Genomic DNA, 11587 nt, shown 5'->3' on the forward strand with positions numbered 1-11587 from the left:
AAAGTGAAGTTATTTCAGTGTGTCATTAACACTTTCACACATGTTAAAATTGTTCTCGAACAAGTGGCTTTATTGCAGATGGCCCATTGTCACTGTTATGTGACAAAAAAACAATGAATAAATATTTCTAACAATAAATATTACTCAATTTCTGTGAACTCATATATATATCCTATCGGACATCACGTTGAAATACACAATTATTTCAAGTCCCTAATAACCGAAAGCCATGGAAATTAAACAAATATTACTTTAGCAACACCAAACCGGTACAATAATAAACAGTTGACAGATCAGCATGTTTTTGTCTCTCATAACTTTAATTCATTTAAATTAACGCTGAAAATACTAAAATTCATAAGAATAAATTCACTTTAGCTGCTTTGAGTTAATGCATTATGTCCCAAAACACTACTATAACACACTGTGGAAATACTCCCCTAAAAGGAAAATATTGTATAGTTAAGTATTACCAGCTACATATACTTTACTAATACATATGAGGTTTCTGGATTGAAATGTTTGTGCTACATTTTACTTACATTCTAATCTAATAAATCCACACCTCCTGGTGTTTTTTGTATTTACATTTATTAAAACGTAAGTGACAGTTTGAATGTTCTCATCTCATGATCTGATGTTTTTTATTGCATGTAAAATATAATCTCCTGTTAGTATAAAATAAATGCTAAAACGGCCTATTATGGAAAAGGTTTGGAATAAATGCTCTATAGGATTAGTGTGGCGTAATGATATGAACCTGTGCTCCACAAGTCAATGCGTTCACTGTAAAAATCACTTCCTAAAGTGACACCTGTCACTTTTATTCTAACCTGAAAATATCCCACCAGGGAAAATAAAATAAAAGTACTGCGTTTAGTAAGAAATCACACAATGCTTCACATTCTGCAAAATGACATCATGAATGAAGCAAAATCATTGAAAAGCTTCCAAAATCTCAACTAACTGCACATTATATTGAATAAAGTAATGTTTAGTTTAAGGTTGTTTAATACCTCAGGTTAAAGATGTCACATTCTGGTGAGCGCAATATTTACAATAAGATAAAACATCTTATCGTTTAAGGAATAACAAGCCTCCTCTTCGTGTCCTTCCTCACGTGACCCGTTCTCAAACACGATGACATCACTCCCCTGCTTCCTGCTGCGCGGCGCCGGCTTCGTGGTCGCTGTCGTCTGAATAATTCTCCTGATCGTCTGAGTAGCTCTCTTCTGATTGGCGGTCGTCGTCGTCGTCGCCGTGGTCACGGCCATCCCCGTCCGAGTGGCGGCTGGCGGCCCCGCCTCCCTCGCCGTGGTTCGGCGAAGCGCTGCTGTCGGCCCGGAGGACCTTTCTGTAGTGGACGGGTTTGTATCCCGTGTCCGGCTCCTCCGGCTCGCTGAGAGGACGGAGGACATTAATCAGATACGAGATGTCTCTGTTAAGCAATCGAACATTCATTGACGTCCACTGTCAATCATTGCTGGTTACAGGTCTCCTCCTTCTGCCTCTGAAGGTGGTTGTGTGGTTCTGTCAGCCTCACCTGGGCCCGCTGTCGCTGGAGCTGGAGGTTTTGCGCGCGGCTCCTGACGTCGCCGCCGCGGCGCCGCTGACGAACTCTTCGGTCAGGTCACATCCGCGCAGGGCGTCCGTGTAGCGCTTGACCGCCGCCTGCTTGGCGTTCCTCTGCGTCAGAGTTCAGAGGGTCAGTGTTACGACGGGGACCTGCCATTCAAAGCTACGTGGGAATATCGCCACGGCGACACTTCAGATTGTTACCGTGGTAAAGTTTGCTAAAGCACAGAAGATGGGAATGTGATGAGGACTTATGATCCCGGGGTCTGACCTGTGTGACCTGCTCCAGCAGCAGCGGCCTCCCCTTCACCCTCTGCTGCATCTCCTTAATCTCCTGCTGGTACTCCTTCTTGCGCTGCAGCTCCTGTTTCCTGCGGAGGACACGGAGTTGTGGATCTCGCCGCTGGGATGCGAACGGCGGCGCGGCTCGGTCGCCGCGTCCGGTACCTGAACTCTCGGAGTTTGGTCGGCTGTGTCTGCGAGAGAGCGAGGTGGGGGTCGTTGGCCTGGGCCCGCTTCAACACCACCCGCTGGAGCTTCTTCGCCCTCTGCTTCTGCCTTTCCCTCCACCGCTCCTCCTCCTCATCGGCCTGCTTCCTCTGCTCCAGCAGCTTTCTGCTCAGGGAGACAGGCGTGGGAGGGCTTTGGTTGGGGTGGGGACTTGGGGGGGGGGGGGGGGGGGGGTAGCGGGGTAGCGGATCCAACATTTGGCTAAACCGCAGGGGGCGAGACTTCGGACTGTGGGGGTTCCAAACACAGAAGGACAGAGGGTCTAAACAGGATACCTAAGGCGGCCTCTAGCTCGACTACCGTGGGGGGGAGGGGGGGGGGCCTACGCCGGTACCTCACGGCCTCCTCGCGCTTCTTGCTGGCGTCCGTGTCTTTGGTCGGCAGGACCTCCAGGCTGCCGGAGAGGGACGAGCAGCGGCTGGAGGTGGCCCTCCGAGCCGGGCCGGGGCTGGCGCGGGGCCGGCGCCCGGCCCGGGGGCTGCTCTGCTCCTTCTCGATGTCGGCCAGGACGCGCTCCCGCTGCGAGGGGATGCGCGCCGTCCTCAGCTCGAAGGGTTCGCACGCGGTCGTGGGCTTCACCTCTTTCTGCCTCTCCAGGTGCCGCTGGAAGCGCCGGTAGCTGGCGTCGAAGTCGGGCACCTCTGCGTTGATGTGGGGCCGGTGGGAGAAGCTGCCCCCCCCCACGTCGGGCTTCTTGCGGTCGCTGAGCCGCCTGGCGAGCATGCTGGGGGGCATGGCGGCGCTGTGGAGCATCTCCTGCGCTCTCATCTGTATCTTGATGGAACGGTACAGCTGCTCCTCCTTCATCTGCTCCCCCGAGGCGGCGGCGTACACCGCCCTGGGCACGGGCTTGGCCCTGAAGGGTTTGACCTTCTCCTCGCCGGACGGCTGGGGGGGCTGCAGCTGTCTCTGCTCCTTCTTCAGGCGCTCCCTCTCCAGGAAGCTGAAGGGCTTCTGGGCGGCTGGAGGACGCCGGCCCTCCAGCTCTCTCGCCCGCCGCCGCTCCTCCCCGCGCCCCCGCAGCTCGTCGTACAGAGGCAGGTGCACGTGAGCCGGCACGGGGCCGGCGCGGAACTTCCTCTGGCACTCCGTCAGCTCCTCCAGCTGCCGCCGCAGCTCGGCGTTCTCCCGCTCCATCGCCGCGCGCGCCTCGGTGCCGCGCTCCCGCCGCTCCGCCTGCCGCTGCGTCATCTGGAAAGGTTTGGGGACGGTGGGTCCGTGGCCCGGGCCTCCGCGCGGGGGCCTCCTCCGCCCCGCCCCCCCCCGCGGGGACCCCTGGTCCAGCGGCAGGCTGCGCACCGAGGAGGACAACAGGTGGCGGTTGTGAGGGGACAGGTTGAAGTCGCGCCACATGTTCTTGATGTGTTCTTTAGGGGAGAAAATAAGACCGCTTCCCGCGTTGTTGATGGCGGCGGCGTCTTCTTCTTCTCCTGAGGAGGAGGAGTCCGACCTGCCGGAGGCCCTCCTGAGTTCCACAGCAGAGTGGGACTTCCTTAAACGGCGTGGAGCGGCCGGGCTGCTGTCCCACCGCGGGGGCCTAAAAGTGAATCAATAGTGGTGCAAGAATGTGCATTTAACAAAGTATCTGTAAAGTACCTCCATGCAACATTCAGAGGACCAGATACACATAAGTAACATTCACCTGAGCAGAGAATAAAGTCGCTTCCTGTGTGTGTGTGTGTGTGTGTGTGTGTGTGTGTGTGTGTTCTTATCACAGCTTCTCTGTGCTCGGTGGACATGCGGCAGCACGTGCACGCGAGTGCATGTGAGCGTGCTTACAGCAGACCACGTTGGAGTGGAACACATCTCGCTGGATTGATTACTTGTTTTATTTTTTTTTTTTTAAACATTATTCAAATGACGTATTTTATCCAATAAAGCAAAGCATTGTTTAAGGATAATAAAGCAGCTTTTCCTCACATTCAGGAAGCTGAAAACCAGCAACACACTTAAACAACTGTGGTTATATATAGAAGCAGCTTCATTTACTGTCAATCAACCAATTGATTTATAATCTCAGCTTTAATTATAGTTGTATATGCTATGATTGAATGAAGCAAAGGGATGTTTGAGAATAATAACAGCCAGTCTGCTCGCCGTATCTGATGCATGAGGGAGATTTTAAAAGAGCAGTTCGCCAAAATGACACAAAATCATTACTTAATGATTTTATTTTCCCCTACACACAGTCGGCATAGCAACAAGAGTGAATAAGTGTACTCAGTATTGTATTCTGATTTGGAGGAACAGATCCTTCTATCTGTTAAATGTTGATCTAAGGTCAAAAGTATTGCATGGTACTTTGCCTATTTAGTAAAGTTGTATAAAAAGAAAGGTGTATGAATGACCAGGGAGACAAACATCCGCACATGAGGAACACTATGAACTCTGAGACGACAGCCGCCCACCTGTGCCCAGGTGTCTCCAGCAGCGTCGGGTCCAGAGTCTCCATGGCCTTGAGCTGCAGCTTCCTGCGATACATGTTCTCCAGCTCGGCCATGGTGCGCAGGTGGGCCTTCTTCAGCTCCTCCAGCTTGCTGTAGTACTCCTCGTTGGAGAAGAAGATCTCGCTGAGGTCCAGGCGCTCTCCGGCTGCCGCGCGGTCCGTTGTAGCGCCAGGACCTCCCTTCCCCGCGTAGATCTCATCACAGAGATCAGAGCCTGAGTCCTCGTACTCCAGCTGGGAGGGGTCAAAAGTCACATGGAGCACATTGTCCATTCATTAGTGGCAGTTTTCTATAAATCTGGAGCAACTGACGAGGCGGGACCTCAGCGGGAAACCAATTTAAGTGGATAATTGGACCCAAACCGTGTACCATTTGCACACCATGACGTGAAGTGCAGCCTGAGGCGTCCAGACTGTTACATTCCACGCGGGGCTGCAGGACATCGCCTTTGACCGGCGGGCCTGGAGGAGCAGAGCCGCCCTGCTCAGCGGCACTCGGGCTCCTCCAGGGCTAAGCCTATTAACGGCGGCAGCGGGGGCCATATGGCGGGGCACAAAAGGGCGGCCCGCCGCGAGCAAGCTCAGCGGACACACGCCCTGCATAGTCTGGAGCTCACATTGGTCTCTACGAGGCGTTTGTCCTCACTGAAAGGGGACGAGTAAGGGAAAAGAGGGGCTACTGTGGGACCCCGCTGCACGGAAGGACACCAGCGTTGTTGTCCTAACGATAACGAAGTGTCTGGGGATTATGGGTAATCTAATCAAGAGGGGTGTCTAAGAATAGTCACAACAAACTATGCAAGTGAAATCCTCTGCGACTCTTGACTGACCTGAAACTGTCACAGCTGACAAGACCGGTTCCAAAAAGTAAAAACTAAATGTCGCAATCCATCAATTTGAACACCTCTTAAACTTTTTACACTTTGTTAAGACAAACTGGATCGCTACGATCTTAAATCTGTGGTTATAAATTAGCCGACAGCATCACTAATATGTGGGATTAATGTGAAGGTGGAACATTAATACTCTTTGTTGGTGCTGGTGGGGGGATGATAGATCTGTCACACACCTTTTGTCTGTGTTTAGTTCATGATACTTTTTTCATCATAACTCTATTGTGCTGATGTTGGAACACAGTGGGATTTTAATTCACTCATTTAGGTGTAAATGTGCTAAAAGTTAGTTTATTTTAAGTTCATAAACGTTCAATCGGACAAGTCTTCGTTGAGGTTGTCTTTATAGAATCTAGTTTTACCAGCGGTGGAAAAAGTACTCAGACATTCTTCTGCCTGAGTGAAAGTAAAAGAAACAATTCAAAATCCTAAATTTAAAATGTATTTACAGAAATACTATCTAGTATAACTAGCCAACTTAAACTAGTAAAAGTATGTAGAACGGATCGTATTAAAGTATTACCGTTATTTAGACTACCACCGTAACACATTAACATACGAATCAGGGTTTTTATATTATATATTTGCATTACTGGAGCTCAGCGCTTTAACGTTACCTCCCGGTTGCCCTGACGACGAGTCGCCGGGTTCGGCCGCGCTCTGCGCCGCTCGTACGAAGCTAACGGCGCTCTGGTGTGCGGGTCTACCGGCGTCCTGAGACACGACGTGACCAGAACGTTTGTCCGGTGGGGGTTCGCCATGGCGTTGTAGACCTTGTTTCGGTTCTTAAATATATATGCATATATTTATTTTTACTTTCAAACTCTACGCGTTTTTTTTAAAGAGAAGTCTGCCGTGTGCTGAGCGTTGCTATGCACGTTGGTTCCTTAGCAACGCAGCGGATATCGCCTAGGAAGGGAAGCGACTGCGCATGACAGGAAATGAATGCAGGGGAGTACAAAATAAAAGCATCGTAATTTAATTTACCGACCGCGTCTCTAATAAATAAGAACGTCCCCAGAGACATATTTTAAAGCTGACATTTTAAATAACTTGTTTTAGCTTAAGAACTCAATTTGGAGATACAGGTTTGTCCTTGGACAGGAAAAGCTAAGCACGTGGGAGAAAATGTGTCATTGCATTACAGTGTCATTGCATTAAATTATAATGTCAATGTGGTGTAACCAACTCAATTATTTTTAATAACAGCAACTTATTTTGATATATTTGTGATGTGCGGATTAAGTTCTACTTCCTCAGACAACGTCTGTAATGTCAAACTGCCTTGTTGGCAAATTCATTGTTTGACAAGTAATATCAGAATAAACCATTTTGTGTGTGTAATCATTATCCAGAATTATCGGGGTAAAACACCATTTCTATAATAATGCTCAACCATTTAAAATTGTTTGAAAATAAGTACTTTTACTTGTATACTATTACCGGGACACGAGAGGTTGAGCCCTAAAGTTGACCTCAGTGCAGGTCAAAAGAATCACACAGGCAACAGCTGGAGTGTCAACAAAGAAAAAAGAAGCCTTTTCTTTATTAAATTACGCAACGTAACAACTACAGCGGAAATCTGAACAGACAGACGTTGGAGTCCTTTGATCCCTCGCAGTACGAACCGGCTTAGTGGACAAAACTCACTGGACAGACTCAAATCGCTTTATCGGCAGTTCACCTGCAGAAAAAAAAAAAAAATCACTTTTAGAAATAACTCAAGATTCAACAAGACCACAAATATCTCAGAGCAGTTACAAATAAATTGAGTTTGGGGCCTTGAGTCTTACAATGTCGTCGATCTTGAGGATGCTGCGGACCGTCTCCGTGGAAAGGGTCAGAGCGCTGATGGAAACCAGTAAAGGCTGCACCACCAGCTCCTCCAGGATGTTGGAGATTCCTCCCTGTCACACACACAGAAGAGCAGTCAGCCACATCGGCGAGGACTCCGCAAAGGGAAACGTTAAAATGCTGCAGAGTGTGTAGTATCGTTACTGTCATTATTTAAAGCTCAGTCTCTGATCCCCACTACGCTGCTACGTGAGCATCGACGTGTATTGTAAAGGGAGGCGCAGGACGCACCTTGCGCACGTTGATGCCGGCCATCTTGTCTCCCTGAGCGTGCCGGTTACGGAGCTCCGTCACCGTGGAGATGGGGTTCAGGCCGGCGTTCTCAGCCAGCGTGGAGGGGATCACCTCGAGGGCGTCGGCGTACGCCCGCACGCAGTACGCCTCCATGCCCGCCAGGGTGCGCGAGTACTCTGCCAGACGCACGGCCAGCTCGATCTCCGGAGCGCCGCCGCCGGCTATCAGAGCCCTGAGGGTGGGGGAGGTGGAGAGGTTAACAAAGATAAATCAATAACAAGACAATATGGCACGCTGGAAGGGTTAGTGCTAAAAACATGGAAAGATGGCAACATTGCTCTTCTTCTCAGCTGTTCCAATGTTACTATAACTTAAAAATGCATTCAAATAATTTTATTATAACGAATAGAAAACACAGTAATTAATATTGGACATCTAATGTTTAGAAATAGTGATTTCATTCCACTGAGGAATGTTAAAATAATGAGTATTCCACTTATATAGCACTTTAAAAGAGTTTACAGGGTTCATGTGTGAATGTCCTCCGGCCAAGTTGCCAAGACAACCAGGAGCTATTTAAAGGGGAGCTTTTCACTTTACTGTTCCTCTGTTTCTTACGCTCCTGCAGGATGAATCAATGCAAGAGCGCCTTTGGAAGAGGGAATCTGTGCATCTCTACTAGCTACGCTGCATCGCCTTTAATGATTACTGCATGCTTGTGAAATCAAACGGTGCAGGAGGAAAATGGCCGACCTCTTCTTGACCAGGCAGCGGATGACGCAGAGCGCGTCGTGGATGGAGCGCTCCGCCTCCTCGATCACCAGCTTGTTGGAGCCGCGGACCACGATGCTCACCGTCTTCCCGGGGCTAGCGCAGCCTGTGATCTGCAAGGGAGCGACACCAAACAGTCACAGGAGGACCTCCATCGGGGGCCGGGGGGGGGGGGTTTGATGTCTGCTCGTCCAGAGATCGCCTACCTTGACCAGCTTGCCGGAGCCGTCCAGGTTGACCTCCTCGGCCAGCTCCGCCGTGCCGAGCATCTCCGGGGTGAAGTGGTCGATGTGGGCGATGGGCTTGGTGCCGAGTGTCTGGAGGGGAAAATACTCTGTTCACCATTTGCAAAGGTGCAATCGCATATTAAAAATGTAACGTCGTTTAAAAAAAGTACAATAAGAAAACTTCTGTGCAACAAAATATTTACTCTTCACACCGAGATGAACAGAAAACATCGACGCTCACCTTACAGATGAACTCGATGTCCTCCCTCTCGATCTCCTTCACCACCATGATCTTCATCTTGTTGAGGAAGTGCAGGGCGAGGTCGCTCAGCGCGTCTCTGTGAGCGGACAGCTTGGCGTTAGTACGACACGGAGGGACAGCGGGTCGACGCCGGCGTCTCATGACAAGTACCTGAGGATGGACTTCTGGATGAGCAGCACGTTGCAGCCGGCCTTCTTCACCTGTTTCACCATGTTGAGGATGTAAGTGCGCTCCTCACGCAGCACGCGGTCCATCTGGGCGTAGTCGGACACCACGATCTGGTTGTCCATCTGAGTGTCCCCAAAAACAACAACAACAACTAGCAGGTCAGCAGGGAACTTATTGTGAAAGTGTGATTGTTCTGTTGTTGGTTTGCTGGGGTGGGAACCTTTGCAACGGAACAAAGTTCATTGTATTAAAGATCACTTTGATGATGCAATGTTCCCGACATGTTCCGCAACTCGTCTCCGACATGAAAAGATAAAAACGGCAGGAAGACTGGAATCTTTCCTGCGAGACTCACGTCGGTTTTGGGAGGGGACAAGCAGAACTGGATGAGGCCGATCTTGGCCTTCTCCACGCGGGACACGCTGCTGTTGGCGACCCTCTGGGTCAGCACCAGGCCGTCCACCAACTCGCAGTCGTCAATGGTCCCTCTGAACACACAAGAGACACATGGAGGGAAATCCTGATCAATGTGCTTCATCTGAAATCCCTGTGGAATGCCATGATCACAGAAACATTTAAATGCTTCAAATGCATTCTTTAAGCAAAGAGCACGACCCTGTGGCACTCACCCGAGCTTCTTGATGATCTTGATGTCGTGCAGGTCGACGCCGGTGGCGGTGGCCGGGTCGATGACGCGCATGACGGCGTCCACGCTCATGGGCGCCAGCAGGCTGGAGTACTGCGACACCACCTTGGAGCACAGCGACGTGGTGGCGCTGTTGAGCAGCGTCTCGCGGTCGCTCAGCTCCACCGGCCGGCTCATGCCGGTCAGCACCTCCACGCCTTTCTCCACCGCCTTCTGGAAGGACTCGGAGATGGTGGTGGGGTGGATGCCTGACCGACGGGACCACGAGCGAACGTTAGTGATGACGTCACTTGGCAGAGAAGTCGATCTGCAGAAAGCTGATCGACTACATTCAGATGATCTTTGCATTTCATTTTCGATTCTCACCTCTCTGCAGCAGTTTGGAGCAGGCGTCCAGCAGCGCTCCAGCAATCACCACCACAGAGGTGGTGCCGTCTCCGGCCTCGATGTCCTGGGCTTTGGATAGTTCCACCAGCTGAAAACACGCAGACATCCATCCAGTTTTATAGCAGATCACATCGGGCTACGGCTTAATGAAACTCAAAGCTCTGCTTTCAGCAGTAGCGTAACGCCGTACCATTTTGGCTGAAGGGTGGAGAACCTGCATCTGCTTCAGGATGGTGGCGCCATCGTTGGTGATGGTCACGTCGCCTTTCTCATCCTGGATCTGAAACAAGTGGCACCTGCTTTAGAATCACGCGTGGGACACGGGAGCTAGGCGACGTTAGCGTTGAGGCCTGATGTGATCACTCACCATCTTGTCCATGCCTTTGGGCCCCAGGCTTGTTCTGATGGCATCAGCAACAGCTGTCAAACAAAGCAAGAATTAAATCAACTCAACTGCCATGTTCTCATAAGTACTGGGGACTAAAAACACAATATGTGCATTAAAGACTTTTTTGAGGGTTCTACGACTAATGAAGCCTACACAACAAATGCTAGATAGAGTGAACAAAGGACATAAAGAGAAAATCAAGCAAAGCGATGCACATTCCCTCCCTGTCATACATGCTGGATACGTCATTTTCTGCATTTAAACAGGATGTTTGATGCAGTTTGATGCCGCTTTCCCAAAATAAAAGACTTACTAATAAGTTACCCATTTGAAAGAGTGATTGTTGTGCATTTATGTTGAAGCTTTAGTTTCGCATTACGTTTTATTCTTAGTTTATAGTCTCATTGTAATGTGAATTCTCATCTATTTCAACTGCGTATCCATGTCCTCTGTGTGTAAATGATTATTTTCTGTTAGTTGCTTCTGGCCGTGCACGGCGTGCAGCGCATCGGAGATCGCGTCGAGTCACGAGCATCTTCCCGCAGAGACGCACCATCTTCTCCCCTACGGCGAATGCGTTTCCAGCCCAGTAAAGTGCTTCCAGGTTAACGTCGTGTAAGCCGAATAGAAAAGGGGATTCTTCTGGGTGCATTAATAACTTTGTCTCTTGGGTTTTGTTGGGTTTGTGGTATGTACTTCCATCACGGACCGTTAAAACGTCACTTTTCCGAATGGGATGTCGCGCCAGGTAGCAGCTAGCGGCTACGGATAACGGTGCGCAGCTCCGCCCGGCCCACGGACGTGACCCTGGACTGGGGGGGTTTGGTGAAGAGGTTTGGCGTTTTAAATTGCCTGTAAATATTTCACCAACCTTTAGCAGCAGAGATGTTGCTGAACCGAATCTGGGCCGGCTTGTCGCGGTCCACATACGCCCCTCCTTTGTGTCTACCCATGTTAGATGCTCTCGGTGCCGCCATAAGTTCGGGCATCTCGACCCAAGAATCGATGGATGAGGTTACGGGAAGTCTTCAGAGCAGGACGGATGGTGTCCCGGAGCTGAAACACCACGGTTCGGCTTCGGATGGACTCGGATGGAAGTATCTCCCACCGGTCCTATTCAGAAACTTCTAGAGGGATCGGCTGCTGCGTAGAGAGGAAGGAACCGGCTGTCAAACGGCCGGACATGACGTATTCAGGCACTGCGAATCGAATACCGACGTCACGGA

The 11587-nt window shown here is 50.2% G+C and overlaps 2 protein-coding genes across 3 annotated transcripts; both read right to left on the reverse strand.

Annotated features, from left to right (window-relative positions):
• Positions 1–43: 43 nt before the first annotated feature.
• fam161a (FAM161 centrosomal protein A) lies at positions 44–6935 on the reverse strand. Of its 2 annotated transcripts, XM_078079732.1 has the most exons (7): positions 6042–6935; positions 4494–4765; positions 2420–3622; positions 2023–2190; positions 1847–1946; positions 1544–1686; positions 44–1399 (listed from the first exon to the last, which is right to left on the reverse strand). In XM_078079732.1, the coding sequence occupies exons 1-7, from the start codon at positions 6183–6185 to the stop codon at positions 1147–1149; spliced, it is 2283 nt and encodes a 760-aa protein (XP_077935858.1). In that variant the 5' UTR covers positions 6186–6935; the 3' UTR covers positions 44–1146. The 2 variants fall into 2 exon arrangements, with proteins under 2 accessions (XP_077935858.1, XP_077935859.1); XM_078079733.1 differs by lacking the exon at positions 6042–6935 and having other exon boundaries at positions 4494–4930.
• Positions 6936–11569, reverse strand: cct4 (chaperonin containing TCP1, subunit 4 (delta)). Its single transcript, XM_040187679.2, has 13 exons — positions 11233–11569; positions 10341–10393; positions 10164–10253; positions 9953–10061; positions 9570–9834; positions 9296–9428; positions 8923–9062; positions 8752–8848; positions 8490–8600; positions 8266–8396; positions 7510–7744; positions 7218–7331; positions 6936–7108 (listed from the first exon to the last, which is right to left on the reverse strand). Exons 1-13 carry the CDS (start codon positions 11348–11350, stop codon positions 7094–7096), a joined length of 1611 nt encoding a protein of 536 aa, XP_040043613.1. The 5' UTR covers positions 11351–11569; the 3' UTR covers positions 6936–7093.
• Positions 11570–11587: the final 18 nt, after the last annotated feature.

Source organism: Gasterosteus aculeatus, chromosome 9, assembly GCF_964276395.1.
Source record: "Gasterosteus aculeatus chromosome 9, fGasAcu3.hap1.1, whole genome shotgun sequence".
Classification (NCBI taxonomy): Eukaryota; Metazoa; Chordata; class Actinopteri; order Perciformes; family Gasterosteidae; genus Gasterosteus; species Gasterosteus aculeatus.

What these genes read in the sequence shown, in the direction of transcription:
- cct4 (XM_040187679.2), bottom strand. Translation starts at nt 11,350, where the DNA reads ATGCCCGAACTTATGGCGGCACCGAGAGCATCTAACATGGGTAGACAC. An exon ending in TGTCCCCTCCCAAAACCGAC is followed by an intron (nt 9,063 to 9,295) that starts GTGAGTCTCGCA and finishes GGGGACACTCAG; the next exon opens with ATGGACAACCAGATCGTGGT. An exon ending in ATCCAGAAGTCCATCCTCAG is followed by an intron (nt 8,849 to 8,922) that starts GTACTTGTCATG and finishes GTCCGCTCACAG; the next exon opens with AGACGCGCTGAGCGACCTCG.
- fam161a (XM_078079732.1), bottom strand. Translation starts at nt 6,185, where the DNA reads ATGGCGAACCCCCACCGGACAAACGTTCTGGTCACGTCGTGTCTCAGG. An exon ending in CTGGAGACACCTGGGCACAG is followed by an intron (nt 3,623 to 4,493) that starts GTGGGCGGCTGT and finishes ATTCACTTTTAG; the next exon opens with GCCCCCGCGGTGGGACAGCA. An exon ending in TGCTGGAGCAGGTCACACAG is followed by an intron (nt 1,687 to 1,846) that starts GTCAGACCCCGG and finishes ACTCTGACGCAG; the next exon opens with AGGAACGCCAAGCAGGCGGC.